The following is a 26,117-nucleotide window of genomic DNA, read 5'->3' as shown; positions in this document are numbered from 1 at the left end:
ATGTAAGCATCAGAAAGGTAGATATAAAAAAAATTCAAAAAAATTCAAAAACATAATTCATAGTCATCGCAACGAATTGTAAATAAAATGTGATTGAGCATGTCGTAAGTGTTTGCTTTTTTTACTGACTTGACGAAATGTTTTTAGCATTGACGTATTACCTTTTCACATTGAACAGTTTATTTTCGAAAATAATTATGAATTTTCTACACTTTTTTTCTACTATTTAATCAGATTTCAGTTAAATTTTTAAAAATCCATAAAATTGTTGAACGCAAAATCACTTGAAAAGTTGTGAAAATTATTGATTTTTTTAGTAGTTTTCTCACATACTCTAAAATGCATACATTATACGACATCGGCATGCGTTATAAGAATTACCGCTTCTTTTTATGGGTGTATCGAATTTTACGTTAAGCCGAATCACACATCTTAAAATTTAGCCACAATCATAGCCGTCGTGAAAGGTGTAAAATACGGAAAATCGTTAAAACAATACAGTAATGTCGTTTTCGAATGGTCATTTTGTTCGGTTGGGCAAGATGTTTCTTTAAAAATTGTTAATTTTTTCCGAAAACAAGAAAGTTATTTGAATTGCGCGTGTGTATATTTGAACAAGTGAGGTGTTAATGTAAAAAAATTTAAACAATTTTCAGAACCAGCTGTTAAAATCATTACTCTAACCAGACACCAAATTCAATCAATCCAATCAAACGAAGTATCTAATAAAAAAAACCGCAACTGACGGAATATCACAGATTATAAATCATTATTAGCATTATTAAGCCACAATCAAATCGCATTAAAGAGAAATTTGTTACGCTTTTTTCTGGCTACGGTTTAACAAGTCAAAACTTTTAATGTAAATTTTACAAATTAACCATTTCGTGTAAATTTAGGTAGTTTTCATTTCAACTACAGCCCAGCATTCGAATCGGTCTTTTAGAAAATGTTTCGTATACAATATTACGCTAATTACAAATCTCACGTTTTTCGGAGTTTTTTTTTTCTTCATCAAAATTAAAGAAAAAATGTGAAGCCAAAATTACCATGTCGTTTGGAATGCTTTTTGTTGTTGTTTTTGATAGAAATTCTAAAGTGATGAACACAAACGCTAATATGACAAAATTTTTTGTTTGATTTTTGTGTCGTGCTGCGTGTATAAAATCGATTATTTTTTTTAATCAAAAAATAAATCTGATTAAATTTGAAGAGGAGACAAATAAACGAACCATTTCTGGAAAGACGAAAAAAACTTGGGCAATATTTTTGTCGATAGGAATGAAAAACATCAATTACAATACGAATATGGTTTTGGTATTATGCATGCATCCATCCATTTACTGTAAGAAAACACTCAGACTCTCTGCGTGTTATTCTTTATGGAAATTCTTGAATGTTGTGTAAACAAGTAAGTTCTTCTGTTTGATTTCAAAATATCACAAAAGCTAAAGTCACCTCTATTGAAGAGTGTTTATTAAAAACTTTACCATATACAAAAAAAATGTTATTTGCATACTGTTTGTACAGTTAAACATTGGTTGTTTCCGAACAAAGAAATAATATTGAAATTACAATACACCTGCGGGCTGCGTTTCATATAAAAATATTTGAGATTCCTTATATGCCTACAACTCTCTGATGTTTTCTTCTATTTTCAATCAATCGGTCAAAATTTTCTTTTGATTATGATGACAATGCGTTTACAAAACGGATAATAATGAAAAAAGAATGTATTCAGACATTCCATTGAGTTTATTGTTTTCAACATGAAGGCTTGGTTGCTGGTGGGTTGTCTTACGACTTGATTTCAAAACTAAAATTCAACCTTTCGATTTTCCAGACCAAAGTGCTGTAAAATCGACTAAACATAACTCTGGTTAATTTAAACAATCTTTGTTTAATGAAGACATAAATCATATTGGATTGAGAAAAAAGGGGGGCAATTATTGCAAATGAGCAATTTTTATTGTTATCAGCTGCTTCATGTCACTTCATTATTTACGACAATTTTACTTTACATATTATTTACAGCCAATTAAAGACGATATAGTCAGATTAGCTCAGAACTACATTAAAAGTGTTCTGCATTCAGAAATTCGTCATGAAAACTTAAATGTAACCAGAAAAAAATGCTAAATTTATGATTTAAATTACATCACTGCGCGTTATAGAGTAAAGTCTCTGAATATAGTAGCGAGATACATTGTCTCTAATATTTTCTTTCATCTCAAGAAAAGGAGCACTGTATTCGCAGTAATTAACGTAACTGAATCAACGGTTAGGCCAATTAACATTTCATTACTAGGAATCAATTAAATGTTACGTTGGAGCGTAAATGTTGCGTTGTCCAATGAACTCAAAAACATGAGGTTATTACTGAGGGTTATTATGGATAAAAGGTTAGCTCTGAACTATTGTTATGCCACAATGAAGACGGCTAATAAAATATTTACCGCAGTTAATATGGTCACGATCAGAAAAACTAGAACAAAAACCTGCGTGAAGCGGTAAAAATTAAATTAAATTCTGTAAACACACCCAAATGGGTTATTATCGCCGTTGTTTTTAATTTACAAACCGCACTACAAACACAGATATTTGTGTGGATTAAGACTGAAAATATTAAATTGGTGTTGTGTTTATATGACGGTTAACGATGGTTGGTGTGCTGAACTTGAAGGATCATACAAAGTCTTTTAATACAACAGACTTCATGCTAATCGTAGAAAGTAGAGGAGAAACAACATTAAAACAATCAACTGTTGAGAACATAAGGTCAATTCAATGGAATTTTATGTATGGTTGTTAATATTAAATTGACGATATTTATATGTGCGATGCTTCCATTTTGAAATTACATTCTCTTTCTACGCAACAATAAAATATTTAAATGAAATCCTATCTGAAATTCTTGATTCTATAAATGTTTTGCAAAACCGATCCGACGAAAAACATTATATTTTCTATATAATGTACGCTATGTACGCTACGCATATACACCGAACACAATATCGCGTATTTTCCACATATATATATATTCAAATAGATTTTATCTCGCATTGGTCATTGCGAACGTTGTGTTTTGGATTTATTTCTTTTACAAGATTTTTAGTAATAAGAAGCGATATATATTACGATACTTAAGGTATGCCTTCAATAACACATTATAATATCGAGCACAGAGCCTCTAACAATAAAAAAAACTAAACTACGATCCACAGAATGCTCACACGTTAAAAACAACAAAATAATAAAACGAACAAAAAAATTCAAATTAATTTGAGCTTCAAGAAAAACGGTGAGTGTGTTGGCGAAGCAATAATTATAATATGTATCCATCCAAGGTTTATGTGATGTGGTTGCACTCTTTGAATCACCATTGCCCTATGGCATTTTATTATGTTGCAAAGTTTATCCAAAAGATTAATTACACTTGCATACACTCTGTGTCTCATTTCAGATCCTTTGATCAATATTTACACGAACAACATGTTTTAAGTTATGCGACGTAAATAAAAATCAAATTTACATTTCGAATTTTAGCGATTCACAACAGCAGAAAAAAAATCGATTCTATCGATCACATTTAACTGAATATTTCATACCCAATTTCAAATACACGTTCTTACATCGCAGTAAAAAAAAACGAAATAAATAAAAATTACGAACGCGCTAAATGCGGAATTCAAACACTTTTCATACCGAACTCGAGCACGTTGTCTTCGTAACTGACACCTTACTATATTGAAAGAGATGGCACAACCTTGCTTCGAACATTATTAACATCTACCATACCATTCTTTCATTTATCTTCGTGAATAAAGGTGATCTCGTGGTATAGTTTGAGCGGCGAGGTATAGTCGGTTAAATTTGTTTATGTTCATGCGGAAGTATGTGTGACGAGATCACATTGATCGAATATGAAAAAAAAAAAAAAATAATCGCTAGTTGGTACTGAGGCTATAAAATGACAAGTAAAATGTAAACCACAGAGTGAATATAACTTAAATGGGATTTCTGTACATCGTGAGACAACAAATACCATTGAAGCCATTTAAATACGAATTTTTGCTTGGAGTGTACGCATATCCGTGGAAGGGAAATGTTTTAAATTTATTTCAATATTAGATTTCGTTGTGAATTTCATTGACTGTGCTGCTGATCATTGTGTTTATAATCTTGCAAGATCTTTTACAGTAGGGTGTATGATCTATGTATCGATAACGACGACGAATATGCAAAGATCTAGCTAACGTAATACTATGTACTACCAAATGCATATTATAATCAATGCAGTCAAAGATAGCATGTGAGACTGTTAAAAATACTTATATTAATTGAAGTAATAGAATAGACTGGAGGAATAGAGTACATTAAAGCTTCAAGAATAAAATTGGAAACATTTGTTAAGCAAGGTCTTATTGGAAATTCCATGATTCGTCCCACTTTTTCTCCGTTGAAACGTTTTCATGAAAAATATTAATCGTACCACGGACTAAAAGTCTTTTTGGCGTATTCGATTCCAGAACTTCCCTTCGGCTCTTTCTGGAAACCTCTCACACGCTAAAAAAAACTTTTAGTCCTAGGTGTACGAAATGTACTTTTTCAGTTTTCCTTCTAGGCCTGTACTAGATTGCTTGAATTAAAAGATTTAAATTTATATCACCTATTTCGAGCTGAAGAATACTTTTTTGCTTGATTCAGATTTTTAATAAACTACTCTGTTCTCTTCCCGTTCACTAAATAATAAATCTAAATTTTTAACCAAACAGCCAGAAGGCACTGTTCAAAGTACACATCATATAAGTTAACAAATATCGGTAACGTACCAAACAACTAGATCCATTTTATTATCAATAATTTATTTTCGAAAGTTATCATCGCTAAAGTTGTAATTATATTCACATTTGAAGTCCACGTAATTAATCTAGAGTCCACCCACTTCATAAATTTGAAAAAGAAATCCATTTGTTTCTAACTGCTATTAGTATAACTCTTAACTCTTCTCCTATGTTGTTGGTAAGATAATATTTTAATATCAGAATCTCTTCATGGTTAATTCACTTTTTTGAATGGTAAAACTACAAATACCTCACAGTCGACAATGAATATTAATGAACAAACAGATCTTTCGATTAATAAGTCGTAATATGAAGAATGAAAAAAATATTTAATTTTTAACGTTTAACGAAAGACCTTAAGCCAATTAAATTTTGATAAATTTTTACCAAAGTCAATTTATCGGTCAGAAGTCATATTTTACCAGAATTAATTGCATTATGTAGACGAATTAAGATGTTTTTATTTAAATAATTTTCATATTTTTATTTATGAGTTACGTTTATCGATATGTTTCGGCATTATAGGCCTTATAATTAATGTGAATGGATAATAATTCCGAGATACGGTTTTTATTTCCTTCAGCATGATCGATACTATTTGATAAATTAACAAATCATATTTGTTGAAACCATTACTTTACTTCATGATTACGAAAATTTAACACAAGTAAATCATACAAAAATAAATAAACAAATCAACCAACAAAACGATAAAATTAATTAAATTTTTCCATTAACCCTAAACCCAATGCATGGTTATGGAATATTTAATTAAATTCAAAGTCATAACAGTCGCTGTCCATCATGGTTGGCCTCATGCAATAACGAAATGTATAAGCATTTTTAATAAAAGGATAGTCACATATTTCATTTTCATCTTCTAACAATTTAACTCGGACATTACAGATGCAGCAATTCTGAAACTAATACAGTCCTTTCATTTTTGAGATGTGCAATTTATGCAATAACTGAATTTACCAGCTGGTTCACAAATATACACACTTTTGTATAGTAAAAAATATATTTGCACAGTGTACAAATAGTACGGACTAGTGCAGCAAAAACAATATTTCACTGATGAATTCATCTGTAGCACTGCACATCTCAAACTATTTTCTGCTGTGTTGGGAACGGTATATGAAAGATATCTCCAAGCGACATTTCATACCTTACCAATGTTTATCAATAACATTAACTGTACAGCTTCTCTTTGAGGTATAAATTACATTAGAACAACTCAAAATAAAATGTTCCAGTGGAACAGAAGAGAATTCTTGTTGCACCCTTACCTTGCACTTTGTTAAAATTAAAAAGAAGAAAGGAAACAGTAATCAACAATTGTGTCCTCCTATATAGGATATCAATAGATTAAAAATCAATTATTTAATAATGTATAGCTCGAACGAAGCAACGATAAACTGAAATTAAATGAAGAATTGATTTCAAAGAGTTTTCATCTTCAATGAAGGGATAAGTGCATCACAATTAAACACACCATTTTGTGTCCGATTATTAGATCATTCTTTTCTCTTTTGATGCAGCGAACTGCTTTATATCGCTAATTGTGTTATTCGATCGCATTAAATTTTAGAGTCCGTTATTATCAACAAGTAAATTTATATTCGATTACGTTACGAAACTTTAACATTTAATCAACAAAAGGTGGTTCGACGATAAACTTTTTCATTTATTTAATGATAATCCAAAGAATGCATTTCGCGCCGTACACTGTGCAGCGCATATAGTCAAAGTTATAGAGAATAATACACATATACATAGTGTAAGATGTGTAAGATTATGGAATGAAATTGAATTTTATTCGATTAAAGGTGCTGAAAAACAATTCTTTGTGATACCGTTGATCAGAGGCGGACTTAAATGTTCTTTCCTGACATTCTAGCAAGCATTCCTTTCTTTTTTGACTTAATGTGAACTTCTTCAATAAACCGTGTATTTAGGCTAGGCAAGGTCTTAAGAAAAAGACCTTTTGATAAGAAGAATTTTGATGTTCTACAAAGCCGTTAAAAAATATTTTAGTTGCTCTTGACAATATAGATATAGTTCATAGAACTCCTTATGTAAGACAATGGTAATGAATACCTAAATCCGCCTATGTCTTGTGAAAAGAAAGCAATAACAAGTAACAAGGTGTTGCAATATGTAGTTTAGTAAATGAAAATATTTCTTACTTCCTCATTTCATTTAACGCCGTTGATTCTGATTACAGACTCTGAATTCCATAATCTATACTGCTGCATACATTTTCATGTTCATTTATGGACAATTTTTTTACTTCTCATATGAACAATTTTGTGTGAAAATAGTGGATCTTTCCAACATAATTGACAGTAGATATAAAACATAAAATGAAATTGGAAGAAGGTTCTTTAAATCATCGAAACATGTAAATTGCAGTTTCTCCTACCAAAATCTCACTCTTATTACAAAATAGTTGTGTCATGCTTCCAATTTTATTATGTCTGCTGGTATAAAGGGATTTTATATAAGAAAAATCGGAGCAGTTTGTCTATTGCATTTCTCCATCGGAACGTTTCTACTTACTAAGCTTCTGAATAATGCCTGACTCATGTTCACAGAATTCTTTTAAGAATAAATCGTTCATGCAGTAACTCCAATCATCATATTATACCAAACTCTCAATCAATTGAACCGAGAAGACAAATTTCGATGTATTATTTCACTTCAACTTACGTCTAATGTCGCAGAGCTCAATAAATATGGATGTGAACATGTAACTAGACCACTGTGAGTGCTCATTTGTGACAAAGATTCAGCCATGCAGGATTTCACCATCGTTAATAATGACAAATGACATTTCAAATTTATACCACAACTAAATACAACGAACCCTTTTCCCTGGTCCCACATGATGAACAAGAAATTGCTTTCATTAAAGCAGCATCCAAGTCGTTTACCACAACAAAATTTCTGACTTTGATTATGGTTTGCAAAATATACAGATAACATAACGACCAGTTGTAGCAGATTCTTCGTGTACTCTATGGTATTATGGCTTATAACCGAAAACTTCATCATCGATAAATTGATATTTATTACGAGCCTATTAGTGTTGGTCGAAAAGGTTAATTAAATCATAATAGCATTTGCCGATAACACGTTGCATCTGAGTGGATAGAATATTTATCTATTAATGAAACTCATCCACCTATTCGACCCATGTAGAAAAATAAGGATTGGACGTATTATATACAAGGAGGATATTACGCTACTTCTATGTGTAGGCAATTTTCACTGTACCGTCATAAACTATTATGTCGTACTACAGTAACCGAATGTGTTCACCTCTATCTATTTTTATACGAAAATTTTATTATGTACGACGCAAGACATTTCAAAATTTATAGAAAAGTTTTATTTATGAGTTGCATGGCATGGCTGGAATTTCAATGAAAATAAATTCTAAATTCTAACATAATCAGCAACATTCCACAATGTAAAAGGCTTTTTATAAATGAAAGGTACACCTTTGTGATACATCCTTCTTACAATGCTTTGGATAATTCTTCCATCACATAAAACACTTAGTGGGTAAGATGAGACTAAAGTCGAACGAAAACTAGTTTGTTGATAAATTTTTGTTTTTAATAAATTGATGTATCGCGCAGCGCGTATTCATGTGAGCAAATTGCATTTTAAATTTATTTAATTATCATATAAGACCGAATTCATAACATAAATCGGACTCTATTCCCTACCTAGATAATGGGTCGTAAAATTTGCATATAAATGGAAACGTTGCGCTTTATCATTGGTAATTACTCGTGCAATTATGACATGATATTCCTGCTGAACTACACATCCACTGTCCGAGTATAATGCATGCACGTATTAAGTGGAGGTGGTTAAGTGTTTTCGAAGAAGTTACACAATACCAATGACTCTCAACGATATATTTTCTGCATTCGAAGCATTAATTCAATGATAAAGAATAAAGGAATTCCGAGATGTTTACGATTCTCAAAATTATCCGTGTTACCATAAAACGAACTTTGCATTGCCAATAAAAATTTTCAAAAATTTATCGATTTTGTTTATGGCCACCCCATTAGTGTGCATAATATTCCCTACTATCTGCAATATATTTTAGCATAGTGCCGAACAGTCAATAAAATATAATATTTTATACGATCTAACCGGCGCAACGTGCGTTGAACTTGTATATAATTAAATTTAAATCAAGAGTTAATTGATTTTGGTAATTTAATTTCATTAATGATGCGATTATAATTAATCAAAAAAAAAAATTAATCAAAGTGATAAGTATGTTGTTCATTCAATCAGTAACATAAATCCGTCACAATTTTTTTTTCATGCAACACAAACAACAATGAATTACAAAGTGTTGCAGAGACATATTTATGTAGTTTAATCAGTATATGACTCGGCTGATATACACACAATCGAGCATAGTATGTGTATATCAAGAAGCAAGAGCAATATTCAAAACTAGTTTCTTCCATTTAAATTAATGCTTACATTTGCACATGTACGGATTTTTAATGGCATTTTTACAGCTCCTCCATTTTCAGTATTTTCTTGGCAAATTGTCGGTTGAATTAAAATAATAACAGAGTGGTGTTCAGTAGACTGAGATTATTTTTTTCATTTTAACTTTTGAATTTCTCGCGAATGTGCATTGATCTATTCCTTTGTTTATATTAAATCGAATTCTATTCACCTCTACCTCGAAAAGGGAAATCAGAAATTTTAGTACAAGCTTTGCACATAATTCGAGACTTGAGTCACCCTATACTTAGTTTTACTTAATGGCATAAGACATTTCCATAGAGATTTTAATTCAAATGTTTTTTTTCGCCTGTTTCATTTGTGCGATAAGGCAAAGTATAAAAACAATGCCCTGCATTCTTGTAATGTAACGTGTCAACTGGAACTGGATAACTGTTCTATGTTCTACCAGAACGCGAAAGGGGAGAAGTAAAAATGTCGGTTACAAATGCTTTAAGAAAATTGAAAAAAAAACTCTCGAAGTCTCTATCGATCTCAAGCACTGAAAGATGTAAACGGCTTAAAACGTAGCCTTTTACAAACAGCAAGAGAATACTCTTTATTGAAAGGATCGTACAGACAGATGAAAAATTTAAATAGAAAATTGAATTTTTGGCACTCCTTCTCAAATTGTATTGGCAGATAAATCTCTCTGGAAGACTTGATATGATGGATTCTTTTGAAAATCCACCTATCAAAATCGGACCCATTTCGTCTGGGATGGATAAATACATGGTTTGATAGGTCTTTGCCAGTAGACCTCAAAACAGGCCTCACACAGTCTCGAGCCACACCTGGTTGCTGGTGGAAGATCTCCGAAGTTGGAAAAATAGTGATTTTTATCCGAATTTTTTGGCCGTTATAAATGATCGTTTCGGTTGAGAGTGGGCTCGTTGGAAAGCTGAGCTTAAGTACTTTCGGGACATGCCTAGTTTGATTAGATTCATTGTTATGTTTCCAAAAATTTGCAAGAAAAATTTTCAAAATCTGTTTGAACTTTAGAAAGGTCTGGGCTGGTACTGATGACGCTTAATGTGAACCTAACATGCTAGTCGTAACACGCATCGTCTAAGCTTTCCATCGATACCTCATTTGCAGTGCTGGTGATTGCTGGAGAGTTTTACGAGTAGCGGTTGTACTAACATAAAATTCTGTTATGTCGGCAATCACCAGCACTGGAAATGAGGTACAAACGGAAAGCTGCGTAAGCTATGTTACGACTAGCATATTAGGTTCACATTAAGCGTCATCAGTACCAGCTTAGACCTTTCTAAAGTTCAAACAGATTTTGAAAATATTTCTTGCAAATTTTTGGAAACATAAATCATTCAATCTAATCAAACTATGCATGACTCGAAAGTACTTAAGCTCAGCTTTCCAACGAGCCCACTATCACCCGGAACGATTATTTATAACGGCCAAAAAATTCGGATAAAAAAACACTATTTTTAAAACTTCGGAGATCTTCCACCAGCAACCAGGTGTGGCTCGAGACTGTGTGAGGCCTGTTTTGAGGTCGACTGGCAAAGACCTGTCAAACCATGTATATATCCATCCCAGACGAAATGGGTCCGATTTTGATAGGTGGATGTTCAAAAGAATCCCTCTATACCTTCAATTATTTTGTGAAAAGTTATCGTTCGAACTTTAAGCTCATCTCTATATAAATAAATATGTTTCTTGGACAGAATCCAAAATAAAACGAAAACAATTTGTCCCGACTAAACAATATTATCAAATGATTTTGAAATAGAGTAGCATTATAGCTACATATACTGAAAAAATGATCGATTCGAATTTAATGTGGATGTTTAAGTATTTTCTGCTATCCAATTTCTAATATGGTTAAGTTACAATATCGATATGGTTATTCCAAGCACTTAAACTAAACAAAACATGTAGCCGAATTCAAAGAGCTATTTGATCGATCGATTGTCAAGTGATATTGATTGATAACTTATCTTCGAATTGACATTTTATTTACGACGATATAAATACGGAAGCCAATTTATAACAAATCAATTAATATGATCGGCTTGTTATGTTCGTTGGCAAGTAGAGAGAAACCGTACGTATAGACATGTAAAGACGAATTAATCGAAATAAGACGAGCGTTCTGCTAAGGCATTTGCTTTGTCAATCGAACAATAATAACAATAATTATTTGTTAATTCGAAGCTCGCATCAATCAACCTTTTTGTATTCCACAAATTCCTTAGAAACATAGCTAATTCTCATTAAAACAAAATAATAATTAAAAAAAATATTAAAGAAAATTATTACAAATTGCTTGCAAACACGAACTCATCAAATGTTAATCAAAGTTGTAAATAAATTACCCCGAGACTACATAATTCATTTCTTGTGGTTTGTGTGTACGTCTTGTTCCAATGTACGTACATAAGATTTCACACACTGAATGCACATATGTGCATTTGATATTAAAAGATTGTTATACACAAAATGAAAATTTATATCACAATGACTCAACGACAGTTGCTGGTGCATTTTTTCCCCTGTTTTCAATGTAATTATTTCCATGAAATTGAAAAATTTAATTGCATTGTTATACCCACATAGAATCACAAGAAATTGATCTTTACCCACGGTATTTGTATGGTTGCAGTCACATAAACTTTAATTCCGCATCAGATTTGCAAAAAATGAACTGACGACTTCAATTTAACATGAAATAAACATACAATTTCCTATCATCTGCTACCTGCTACAAAACGTGAATGGAGAGTTCATTAGGAAGTGTTCACAAAGTCTTAGAATAGAAGCATCCTAATGGTTTATTAGTTAACTAAAAGTTTTGCCATATTTCTAACGAATTAACTATTATTCAATTATATTCAAAGTTGTAAGCTTTATGACCGCCCAGAAGTTTGGAAAAGGTTTGCTAAATTTGAAACTTTGTTTCGCAGAAAAGGGTATAATTGATTTCGTGGAGTCGAACAGAATGTCAAATTTCAAATAAACTGTGAGAGACTTACTTTTTTCCATTTTAGTATTTTAATACTTATACTTTTAGCTATCCCTTTATTTTATCACAAAAGAATTGTGTGAGAAGTTTTCATCGTTTGATCGTAAAGAAAGAGCTGAAAGGCGAAATGAGTGGGGATGCAAACTATCGAGCCTGTTCCTTCTTTGTATAAGATCTTTTACTTCATTTGTATAACTACATCCTACTTAAAAAGAGGGTCGCCGAGCGTATGGCCAAGCATTAGTCTATCAATCTAACAATCACATTGTAATGACAAAAGATACTCCACAAAACTATAATTTCCAAACTAAGACTTGATATCATTTCCATGTGTTCCCTCCTATAAACTCACAATTTTCATAAATTTACAATTATCAATTAAATTAGCAATTATGAACAATACACAATAGAATGAGAAGAGAATCTTTTGTTACCAGATAAAATCTAGTTCGAGAGATCAACAAAGTGCCTTTAAATTTATTTTATTAAAAACAATTTCCAGCATAAAATACGAAAAAATAGTGCATCTCGAAACACATGGTAATAATAATGGTGATATAGGATTATCGTGTATGCCGTGTATATATAAGTGACGATACTCTTATTCACAGCCATCAACTTGAAAGTATCTAAAACAATAACGTAAAAAAAGTACAATAACCATAAAGTTGGATTATTTATTGAAATTATTTATTATTCTCGTTCGTTGAGTGAGAATTTGAACCGTTTTTCAATGATTTTACAGTTCCAATCACACGTCATTATGGAATTGATGATATGATCTAAAATCTAAAAGCAATATGAGAAGAAATAACCTTACCATAGTTCATTACATGTTGTTTAGATTGGAAAATTAATTTGATCCTGATTGCCATTGGCATACCGAAGCGAATAATTACCTGAAAATAACATGAAATTGAAATAATTAGTTTGTTTGTTAACGTATTAGTTAAGGGTCAATTTATTCTTTTCATAAATAAAGTTTTTTTTTTCAATTTTCATCTTTAATTTCAAATCGAAAAATATTGTCGTCTACAGTTCGGGCATGTGTGACAAATTGTAAAATTGAAAAATTATTTCATTGGACACACCTCGAATGTACGTTTAAGTATTCCAATTTGAGTGACTTGAACAAATGAATTAATGAACAAAGAAATGTGGGAACACTGAGCAGGTCGCCTTTAATTCATTATTGTCCATTCAGAGAGACAAAGTCAATTCAACGTTTTCGGTAGTCATAAATTCAACGGTCATGCATTAATAAACTTATTAAGTTTTATTACTGTAATACGCGTTGGGCAACACTGATACAGGTATACAATATACAATATACAATATACAAAAAATAATTCCATAAATTGTGTCCTTCATCATTAATATCATCTAGAATCTAAAAATATTGTCATTGTTGTATTAAACACTAGATGATGCTATAAAGAAAGTAACAGATTTACTAATTACAACTTCAGGCCGATGCTAAAAGACCTATACTATACTATAGTAAGTGCGAGAATATCGTTCTAGGCATATAAAGAACTTTTGTCATCTGATATTTAATTACCGCTGTACCTTTTGGTTTTAGCATAGCAAATGTTACCCTGCTGAAGTAAATACAAGACTTTGCTTGAATCTACAGCAAATATGTCGATCAAAAGAAGTAACAGATTCGATAATACTGATGATGTGTGTGAACGATTAAATGTTGAGATGTAATTGAATAAGCTATTGTGTGGATGTTTTGACCGACAAAATAATTTAATACGACCGATAAGTGACCGATGAAACCATTATCGTTAGAATTAATCATCAACTACAGATTAAAATGTTGGTTGGCACTACCGATAAAAAATTTCTTGTTTGAAGTCTTGTTCATAATTCCAGCACGAAATGCCAACGACTTTCATCTTACTTACTTTTTTCTTCTACCTAATGCAAGTAAAAGTTCCGCACGCAATAGTTCTACGCGCAAATAATTGCGTCTCACCTCACTCATGTTACATCGGCAGCTAAAGTGAAAAGAGGAGTAAGAAGTAACACTTGTTTCCATAGAATCGTTATGCGTACATAAACGAATTTCCTGTATCGATACATTAACAGTTTGTAACAAATTTTCATTTTATCTTGAAAAGAAATTACTTTGAAACTATTAGCACTTCAAATAGCATAACATAACGTGTGTGTATGATAGGTATGAAACGATGATGTTCTTTTTTGTGCTGTTCTAAGATATAATAATATCCTTATCTCCATGGTAACATTCTCTAAAATATTATTTGTATTTTGTTCGACGAAGTTGAGCAAGGTTAGGTTATATATAGTATAACCTTTTATGGTTTTAATACATATTAGTTAGATCATAATCAAAATTGAGTTTGTTTTATTCTCAGGAATTATTGAAATTATACCTTACATATTATACATTTAATCAGCAATCTATTCGACGCTGTATTATATACACACACACCATTTTGTATGCTACTTCTTGGGACCGAGCTTCGTAAAGCACAGACAAATGCTTAGAGGAAAACAAAAAAATAAATTCTGAATAATAAAATCTTATTAATAGAAAAAACTTGTGATTTCAATCAGCGATTATTTCAGTCAAGCTCAATAATACAGATTTCCCATATCTAGTTGTTTGTACAAAGCACAAATTTGTCGTTTTACTTGTTTATGTTAATCAATTAAACGAGGAAGACATTTGGTTTATGTTAAGGATAGTTTAACAGTTTCGTTTTAATTTATTGTGAGACCGTTAAGTAAAATGTGAATGGATGTCGAAGCTGTCTATAAGTTCACATTTCAAGATTGGTTTATCAACCTTTCTCACACCGCGTAGATATCAGGAGTATTGAGCCAATACATTCATAAAAAATCTTTTACTTCATTTGTTGAACATGAACTTTAGTCGAAGTTTGTTTTTCCCGTCGTTAGAGATAACAGTTTAACAAACGTCTGTAAACAGTTAAGATTTATGCAGGGACTTTTTTGGAAAAACATTTTCACCTATTTTTCTAGATTTTCCAACATTTTGCCAAATTTTCCAATTAAATTAAAAATGCCAATTAAAAGCTATTCCACTCTATTCCACTTTGAATATAACAGATTGATATGCCTTATATAATAGTCATATGCAAAATATTGAAAATTCAACACAATAGTAGCCTGGACCATTAGCCATACTCACGTTATAAAAACTTGTTTCAAAACTTCCAGAGAAACTTTCGTTTCTCTATATTTGATACTAAACAATAACTCTTGCAATAGCTCTGGAACATCATAATTGACAAAAAATGGTTTGGGTTTCTGAATCGTGCAACGTAATCAAAGTTTACGTGCATAGAAACGCATGCTAATGCATAGAAATGCATACATTTTCAATTTCGTTGCGTGACGCAGAATCAATTTTTTTTCAATTTTGATGTTCCAGAGTTATTGTTTAGTATCAAATAGAGAAGCGTATTCCTCCGGAAGTTCAGGACTAGATTTTTTTTAACGTGAGTAGTACTACTGGAAAATACACGTTTCAACAGAGTATTACAAAAGGTAAAATTCCATTCTCATACATGGGGCTTTTCCACACTGAGGTCAAATTTTGAAAATTCCATTGTCTATCACACCCGAAAGCAATCTTATACTAAATCATTGTTTTCATGTTACTATGACTATAATGGCTGTCGTCAGACATGATCAAAAATGTATGTGAAAACCGAATTCCCGTAAGTCAATTGATGCGATCCATGATATTTAACAGAATGCACAAAATGTGGAATGCCCTTTGAGTGACATCGATGCAATATAACACCGAAACATGCGATGTGTCTAACAAATTGACTTATAGATTATATATTGAGGTAAATGATTCACTTGATTATGAAGTCTCATAGATAGCGAAAGCATTGTACTAAAACATGTTTACCTCCTCGTCTACGTTTTTGTACCTTATGCTGTTATACATTATCAGTCCATGTAAATCTCAAGACAGCGAAAGCACGAATATTTTCTACTTCGAAAAATTCCCCAATTGAAAAATATGCAAATCAGTCGCATAATTGAATTTATGCAGAGAGAACAATGTGAGAATGAAAATGAAGAAATTACGTTCGTTTTAATGGCACACAAACTTTGTGATCGATACGACGAGGAAACAATATTACCGGCAAATCATTCGATTCGCATGTAGAAGCGTTAGCTGAAATGCAATTTAGATTTAATTAAAGATATCACATCATTTACAGTACATTAACTCACACTCATTTGTTCAATTACATTGATGAGTTTATCCATTCATGCATTATATGAGCACAGTGCCGAGAGCAGTGGCATCATGTGTGCATAGAAGATGAACTACTTTATCTATACTTTATTATCAGCAGATGGTCGAACTTATTTCATCAAAATGAAATGAGATTTTGCTACAGTTGAAAAATCGTCCAAGGTAAATTCCAATACAGAACCTAATTTGCGATGGGTATTAAGCCATCAACCCATGAAGCATATCCTATTGGGAATTGATAGTTTCGGTTGTATAGTTTCAGCCATGAAAGGAAAGGTATTTGAACACCTGATAAATAAAAAAAAATCACATAACTACCCATCGTGCCTGAACAATGTATGAAATAACTTCCGTTGAAAAATGACAAGTCCCGAAAGTGCCACAATAGACACAATTTTCATGAATATTCAAAATCCTTTTTAAGTGGTTTTGATGGTAATCTCAACATTTAATTAGATTCCTCTTGATACGAACGAGCGTCTAAACTTTGTCTTCATTTAATAGACTTATAATATAGGAGTGGAGTTTAGGTACAACTACTGCGAAGGCGTTTTCACGTTTATAAATTTTATACACATTTTCCATTGGCGTATACTTAAGCCCCATATTTTCTCTACTTCACTCTGCTAACTGTCTCGGTGCAAAATGTTTTGTGTTATATTCCAAATCTTTCGTGGATTATCTCGGTATATAAAAGGTATTTATATCAACGTCTTATTGTTGTTTCTAATGAGATATTTCAAATGTAAGACTTTCTTTGCAAAGTGAAATAATTAAGTGAAAATTAAGGCAGTGTTTTCGGTATTGAAATTAATTTTCTGTTATAATGATTAACATGTACATTACCCGTCTGTATCACAGTAACATTTACATATTAAGTTATGCACACATAAAGGTTATATTGAGTCCTTTGAAATAAAACGTAATTTTGTTGTGGCCGTGCCACACGACTGAATTGAATATGAATAGAAAGCCATAGAGAAGCAGAAAATAATTTATTCAGAAAACTCTTTTCAAGTTGAGTCTTATAATGTGTGCTCTGGGGATGTAATGCATACCGTTGGTGCTAGTGCGTTAATTTTGCTTGCGAAAGCATTATCATCACCATTATAATCGAATATACCAAACATACTAAAAATTGTGATGAATTATAGTGGAAGATCGAGCTTCAGAATAGTGATTTACTAAAAATAATTAATAAATAATGATTTAGAGGGGCAATCAAAAACCGTTTTATTTTCTGCATTTCAGGCTGACTGACAGATACCGAAGACATGTGGACTCAAACGGTTAGCTCACATTAAGTGTAACGTTCAACATCGCCTGAAATTGTTGGAGGGAGGAATTAACACATACACAACTCCCCAGTTCATAAGGTTATCGTTTGACCAATATAAACAGCAAACTGACACTCATTTAAGAAAATAAGAAAATAAGAAAATTTTATACAAGGAGTCTGACCACGTCTTTGTAGCCGTCATAATAACAAATAAATCAAGAAAAAAGCGACCGAATAGAAGAAAGAATTTAGGTGTACCAAAACCATATCGAAGTCGTCGTTTCACCTCAACTCAAACGAATATAGTCAAATGTACAATCTCCTGGTACGGAGACATCAGTGCATGGCGCTTTATCGGCTATAAAGGCAAGCAAATTGAAACCTTAATTTGAAATAAAATCGTTCTTCTACTTAATGCAGGTTTTAACGCACTCCTCAAGCAGCCGATACACCGATACACTGTTTAATGAGACCGACCAATTTCAACGAAAATGACAATGACAACAACGACATCAGAAGCCCATCATTCGGTGAATCATCATCATTCGGTGAATCATCATCATTCGATGACATTCAATCAATTCTAAACAATTATAGTCCATTGAATTGGACACAATATAGTCTTCGTTAGAGCGGTACGGAATGGTAGAAATACCTGAGAACCATAAATTGTTGGTGATGATCGTAAAATCTCTGAAGGTCTGACGATAAATCAATTCCACCGCCAACCCCTATTTACACGGTTATTGGAATGAAAGGTAATTTTTCTTTCGTCATGGAGGCCTAATCAAACAACCAATTATATGAGGAAGAAAAAAGTTCATGCAAGACAAAAATCAAAATTGTAATAAGACATGCCATTCACCGAAAGAAAAAATCTTCTTCGTCGGAAATAATTTACGAAAAAAAAAGAACCATAAACTCTCGATTGGGTTCCGACCATTTTTCAACATATTTGGGAATTAATTTCTGGTAAAATAAACGAAAAAAAAATTATGTTTATTACTTCACATTATTATGATCAGCTACTATGAAAAAAGGGGATAGAGCTCACAGCATAGACCACCCATATCGATTGAAATCTTTGAGTAGATCGATAATAAAAAAGACGAAAAAATTCAGAAAAGACATGGTCATTATTATATTTAATAATTTCCTGATATTTTTATTTTCATATGTTGATTAATGTGACGATCCATCATTATATTGATAATAAAGATTACGATCTATCGGCAAAATATCAAAGAACACGATGTTTGTTATTTTCGATAGCAAATGTTGGGAATAATATTCTTTATACATTAACACAGATCACTGGGAGCATTTATGCATTGGAATATCATTCCAATGCGACAGTATGTTGGACATTTTATGCTCTTTGTGAAAGAGGAAAAATATTCAGAACAGGTATAAGAACGTTTACGTAGCTCGCTTCATTATAGTTTTTTGTTATTTAATTTTCTAGACATTGTGTCAGGTATTCTGATTGAATTGCAATTTTGATAATGGTACAAGCTCTCATGTTTGCAGCTATGATTCTAAGATATAATTGATTGTAAGGTAAAGGCTAACAGTTGTGATTAACATTACGATATGGAAACATTTTTTTGCTGTAAGACTTTACATTACGTTGATTTTAATTAGCATGCACCTCTGTCCTAAATTTTTATTTTGACGATTTGGATTATGTTCCGCGCCTTCGGCTAGGCACATAACTTCCAAATCGTCAAAATAAACATTTCAGACGAAGGTGCATAATCTACTATTGTCGATCTAAGGCAAGAATGAAATTTCATTATGTTTTCCCGCACGAGTTGTGATTATTTGATTGTTCGTCAAAGTGATTATAGATTTATTTGGGGGTTTGTCTATTTTAGATATCCTGTGCACTAAACGTTGTTTGGACTGCTTAAACACTAGGCAATTCTTTAAACAAAAGAAGTAACAGCTTTTCAAAATGTACAGTTATTCGCTTCCGTTACAATTTTTTTTTATTTCTGCTCAGAATTTGTGCTTAAATGTTAACTTTCACTTTTCAATAACGTTAAGTGTATAACTACATAACGATTATTAGTATATTACTTCCGAGGTTCCAAGTTGTGTATTTGATAAGTGGGGTGTTACAGCCCGACCCGAAGGGGAGGGCTGCATTCCCCACTTGTCAAATAACAACTTGGAACCTCGTAAGTACAATGCTTTACATGATTAGGCAATGTAAATGAAAATGAAACATGCCGCAACAACACGTAAAATCTTTTATCACATACGGATGTCAAAATTACTTAACTAGAAGTTTAATTGAAAAATTACTCTTCAGTTCTATGTTGTTGTCTCGTTTTCGCTTATGTGATAAAATAGAGTACACACTTGTCACTATCAGTTTCGGCAAGCCTCGACTTCTTCGTGACAAGTGTGTAATATATATTACTTCACGCGCCTAACACATTTCTTATGTTTGCCGTTTGTGGTGGAGATGACTAGCCGTTTTTAAAAGGTTAACCGTATAGTCAATATGTAGATTTATCTGCAGAACATACAAATTGTTCGATAGAATTTTGAATGCCCATGGGAATTTCATTGTTTTAAGACAACATTTGTTACAATTTTCACCCTAAATTGATTTGAAATGCCAATAATACTTACATATCAACATCATGTAATAATCCACTAAATTGTATAATTATCGATATAGATAGCGTCAATGTTCAACGGATACCCAGATGTTATTTATATGCGAGTAAAAAAGCTTTATATTCTGTTTTATTATCACAACAACACTTTAATACATTTCACGGCAAACGAAATATATCTTCATGCATGTATGCAACACGTTAATAAACCACAAGAAAATGTAATGCGCAGAGCTTTCACACAATATCACTTGCTGTTTGGTGTTTTTTTTCCCTTTCAAGTGTGTATATCACTTCAAGTTTACTTTGGATTTGGACAATGTAAAATAGACGAAGAAATACTGCGATAATATTTTTTTTACAATTTTTCCGGCTTGCCAATCTACCACTCGTCCTAAGCTAAGTAGCATTATGTTACAGGAGACACAATAAATCACACTGGAAAATTTAACATTTCAACCATAAATTATTTTTCACCTTAGAAATTTGCACTTGTATGCTAATGTATCGTTACAGCACAGTGAAAAGAAGTTGAAAATGGAATTTATGGTTTCTTGGCTATAGTATGGCTCGGTTATATTCATTCATGCATATTGTATTTATTGCAAAGAATCGGTTCGGAATCGGAAAAGATTTTGGTTTTTTAGTGAAAAACGATGAAACAGAAAGAGAAGAGATTATGAAAATTTTGTCGCAAGCGTTTTGTTGAAAAGATTGATTTGCAGATTTGCAATATGTGTGTGTCAATATCGTCACTTCTCGACTATTTGCTATACACTGAGTTTACAATAGAACTCACGTTCTGTTTCAACGGCGAGTTACTTTTTGGAGTAACTTTAACGAAAATTGCTTTTGATGAATTGCAATATGTTTCAAGTTGAAGTGATAAGAATAGTTTTTGGAATTTCTAAAAAAATCAAAGAAATTTGAACTTAAAAACATTTACCAGTCAGCCGTGCGTTCAAAGTTTAAAATTAATTCAAATGCGGAACCAATATAAATTCATCTAACTCATTTCAGATTTCCCATCCAGGATTAAAAGACAGCTACCTGATCCCAACACCATAAAATGTTAAATGCTAACAGAATCAAATTTTCCACGAATGTATTTTTTTGCCAACGGCCTAATTGCGAATACCGATGCAAACGGAAAATCCGATTTTGTGCACTGTAATGTAAATATTAGAATTTGTGTGAATGTGCCTCGAGCAATCCACACTTCTGTGAAGCGAGATTAAACACATTTAGCATGAATGTTGCCACATTTTAGCATATCATCAGTGACGGTATAAGGTGGGTAAATTGGCTTTTTCACAAGAAAAACGTTTTTCCATATTGATTAAATCATAAATCATAAAAGAAAACTATGGACAGGCATATCGTCAATATGATAACATCATCTTTTACATTTATAGTGCCGCCTAATGTTTCAAATCACAGTCATCAACCGTATCGTATAATATTACCACACTAAAAGTTTTATTCCAACCACAACGTTTCGCAATACCGGCGTAGACTTAACTGAAAGAAATTCCTGCATATAGGCAACAACTTACTGAAAATTTTCAAATTGTTTTATTCTCTTTCACCGAAAATACTCTCTCCCCATTTCTTCCACGAGCACTCATTGCATTATTATTCCAGCCATACATTCTCTGTTACCAATTCTCATTGAAAACTTTGTTGCCGGTATGAATATGCATTAAGATCATTTCATTCGCCTTAATATAGACTCGTGATTTATTTACAAGTCATATTTATATGTGCCGGAGAGAATGAAGAGAGTAAAATTGTTGTGAATTGAGGAAAATATACATAGCATATAGCATAACATATGCCTCGTCATTCACAATAGTTGAAATTTAAGCGTTCCTTCGTCTATACAGCACTTTAAAATGAACTACTATACAATATTATGCGCCACAGTGAGTTTGATATTAATGAAAAGTTCATGAAAGTCATGCAATTTATTTGTCTGGGGTAATTTTCAGTAATTAATAAGAATTGTCATTGTATGTTACAAATTCTGAGAATAAATGGTTTTATTCACATTGAAATATGGATGTTAGTTCAATTGTACGAGTTTTAAATGCTTTTATTTTGAATTATGATCAATTTCATTCATCAGGAATGAACCATATTTGGAATTTATCTGTCGCAACATGTTATTCTGGTAGGAAGCATTAATAACTTAGACGACAAGTAAAAGTAATGTGACATACAACGTTATAGTTTGATCGATTCTAGCGCAATATATTTTAATAATGGACGTTTTTGCGCGTTCATGTATGTAAGTAATTTATAGCAACACCATGGACATCTCCAAAAGTCCCTTTACTAAAATTAATAGATCTGAACTGAATGAAACAAAGAAAATAGAGTTTTTTTTAAAGATTTATATAGAGCCCTACACTCTCCATATTTTCAATCACTTATAATCAATATTCCCATGTACTTCGAGAACTTCACGAAGAATGTTCTCCAATTCCCTAATCATTCCCTATGTCAGACTAGCGAATTTTCCGAAAAAAGGTTTCAATTGAACGATGCTACAAAAACCAAATAAATGGATGAGCTCTGCCTTATGTTCCTTATGTAGTAAAATGTATGTTGCGGATGAAGAAATAAGAGTTTGGAATAATATGTTAAAAATTTATGTAGATCAAATGAAGTAAAACATTTGATAATTATACTAGTAATATGGTTGTCGTGTGCGAAAAGAGAGATGACGTTGTATTACGTCGGCCTTGTAATCAGTATTTTGAAAAATTTGACAGCAGCGTATTAAGGAAGCCGCGTAACAAAGACTTCTAATTCGAAATATTTCCATGTATTTTTAGCGACGCATTGCTAGGCCCTCAGTTGCTTTGAATACGAAAATATGATTTTGTTATAGATTATGTTCTTATGGACTAAGAAGCATTACAAGGTTGAATCCGAACGACTCTCACAATAAAACTGTGTCTTCTACGCGTCTTACACGGTTTATACACTCTCGTTACAATCTAATGTTATTTTTTACCGTACAAAATGTCAATCGTCATTACACCGGTGATACGTGGATCTTCGAATGATTGAAGTATCAACATACCTGAAAGTCAAAGAAGAAGAGAAATTAGATTTCAATGTGAAAAAATTTATGGTTGGCAAGATACAACGGACGCACCGTATTAAATATAATATGTCATAAGTTAAAAGGATTACTAGAAACAGAACTAAATATTTTCGCGCTGAGTACAATATTTGCTTCTTCCTGCTAACGGAAAACTATAAATTTTTGTCAAAACGAAGTTACATTAAAAATAAATTAAAATCCCATGAGGCAGACAATAATTATACGTATGAATGGAAGACTCTGCGATAAACATATAAATGAAATGGTACGTGGAGTAAGTATTTATTTCACACTCACGAACCTGTGATGATTATCGGTTAAGAGTTAATGGATGAAAAGAATTGGAAATCTTGTAACGGTCGTCTGTCAAGCGAATAAATGTGTATTAATATCTCTTAGAGCATCTATACTGGTTGAGTCAAATGCTGTATTGCTCTAAAATTTGACGATCATCCATTATAGAGTGCAATATAGCGCCTTCGGCTTAGGATCATGATCACCAACTCGTCAAAATAAACATTTGGACAAATATGCATACAACGCAATTCAAGCAAAAGTGCTTCGAGTGACAACTGCCAAATATAGTTATATTTTGTATGAAAATTTTTTCCAGGTATTTTTAGAGTGACAAATTTTGTTCGATACATTGTTCCGTTTCAGTACTTTATTTAAAGTACCACTCATGCTTGAAGTGCGTTGGTGCATATCATTTTTTATGTTGCTATATAAAGATAATCTCTCCGAGCTGGTGCATAATGTTAGTCTTACCACACAGAGCCATATAAAAGAAAATTAAACAATTGGTTTCGATAGGTGATATGTCAAAATTTGTATGGTAATTTAACTTTACCTTACTAAGGAGGTAAAGTGGAGTTTCCCTCTCCAGGGACTGCACTCGGGAAATAATTTTATGTATCGTATCACGATGAGTAATAGTACCTCGGGCTGAAGCGATCGGATGCTTTTACTCATATGGATACGAGATATCAAATTACTTTCCTCATATAGTAATGTACTAGAGTTCGATGGGTGACACTCTGTTTGACATTCCCTTCAAACACTGTCGGTATATGATCCATATTTTCGCTGTGTCAAAAACAAACGCTTTTGGAGTGCAAGTGTTTTCATTTTTCAAAATAACATTTCAAATTACAAACGCTACAAACATGGTAACTTTTACGGATAACTGGAATCAAAATCGCAAAACCTTTTACTGATTTTTTTTTTTCATTGAAGAGTGGGACAGATGGAGAAACTAGCAAGACGGTGGAACAAGTTATTGATCGGAGACTAGTCAATGGTGCAGTCGAGTATTACATAAAGTGGAAAGGATTCTCATCCGAGTACAACACTTGGGAAAACGAACACAATCTGGATGATGCAGTTGAACTGATGTTACAATTCGACCAGGATAAAGCCAACATTTTGCGAAGCAAATTGGAATGCAATTCAAGCGAACACGACGAAAGCTCCGATGATTCTTTTGATTCAGTCGTGAAACGCTACAAGCTGCAAAAGGAGCGGGAGACTGTCACCGAACAAGGCACTGCCAATTCATGTAGCGAAGATGGGGAGGAAGAGAAAAAGGCCATGGGATTCGCTAGATGATTGCAGCCAAAACAAATTTTGGGTATGATTGATTGAGAGCCTCTCTGTGTGTTTGCGTGAGTAGATTCTAATGCAAATTCTTGATGAAATGGAAAGACTCTGAGGAAAGCGATCTTGTACCGGTGGAACAAGCAAACATCAGATGTGCAGAAATTGTGATACAATTCTATGAAGCACGATTCCCTTGGAACGTAACTGAGTCTACCGAAAAGGAAGAAAAATTCAACCGACCACCGACGACAACGTAAATTTTTTCTTTCTCTTTTCTTCTTTTAAATTTTTTTCATTTTCAATTCTAAATGTCTACTTTTGACAAATAATTTTTTTGGATTTTTTAAAAATATTTTCTCGAATTTCCCACATTTTTCTATTTGTTTCAAAATTTCGTTCGAATGAGCAACCAATGAAAATGCCCTAAGTGAGTACGTTAAAAATGAATATTTGTTAGAGTGATATATGAAAACCATCTGATATATTCTAAGATCGCGAATTTCGACATTTGTGCCAACTCTTTTTTATCAATACAAATTAAGTTTTAATTTTCTACAAACGTACATTAAACCAATCGAATTTATGTGCGACGCTCCCTTTCACTTCAGAGTATTTCCTCTCATTCGGTCTAAACTTTTACCGAAAATTTTATTCCAATATTTATCTTCAAATCTGAAGTACACCAAAATGAGTTACTTTCCTTGCAAAGCATACACAAGCTAGTGTCATGAGGAAGTCAAAGTCGAATAATTTCGCATTTCTCAAGGGAGGTCACAACCGAATACATTTTAAACTACGGATACAATTAACTCTTCGTCAACAACAATTAATCTTTCTTCA

At 32.3% G+C, this 26,117-nt stretch overlaps 2 protein-coding genes across 3 annotated transcripts in view; one reads left to right on the top strand and one right to left on the bottom strand.

Moving 5' to 3' along the window:
• Positions 1-20,743, bottom strand: part of LOC119074151 (protein prickle-like) — a 70,898-nt gene extending 50,155 nt beyond the window's left edge. The window contains exons 1-2 of one of the 2 annotated variants that reach the window (XM_037180153.1): positions 20,577-20,743; positions 13,199-13,277 (exon numbers count right to left, since the gene is read on the bottom strand). The gene's annotated coding sequence lies outside the window, so the exon portion shown is untranslated. Of the gene's footprint in view, positions 1-3,608; positions 3,729-13,198; positions 13,278-20,576 lie in introns of those variants that run through there. The other variant, XM_037180151.1, reaches the window with a different exon arrangement.
• On the top strand, positions 18,431-25,534 carry LOC119074158 (chromobox protein homolog 5-like). Its single transcript, XM_037180161.1, has 3 exons — positions 18,431-18,481; positions 24,915-25,277; positions 25,358-25,534. The coding sequence occupies exons 1-3, from the start codon at positions 18,431-18,433 to the stop codon at positions 25,532-25,534; spliced, it is 591 nt and encodes a 196-aa protein (XP_037036056.1).
• Positions 25,535-26,117: the final 583 nt, after the last annotated feature.

Source organism: Bradysia coprophila, unplaced genomic scaffold (assembly GCF_014529535.1).
Source record: "Bradysia coprophila strain Holo2 unplaced genomic scaffold, BU_Bcop_v1 contig_138, whole genome shotgun sequence".
NCBI lineage: Eukaryota > Metazoa > Arthropoda > Insecta > Diptera > Sciaridae > Bradysia > Bradysia coprophila.
Note: the sequence above shows the minus strand (reverse complement) of the source record. Positions and strands in the feature narration are given on the sequence as shown.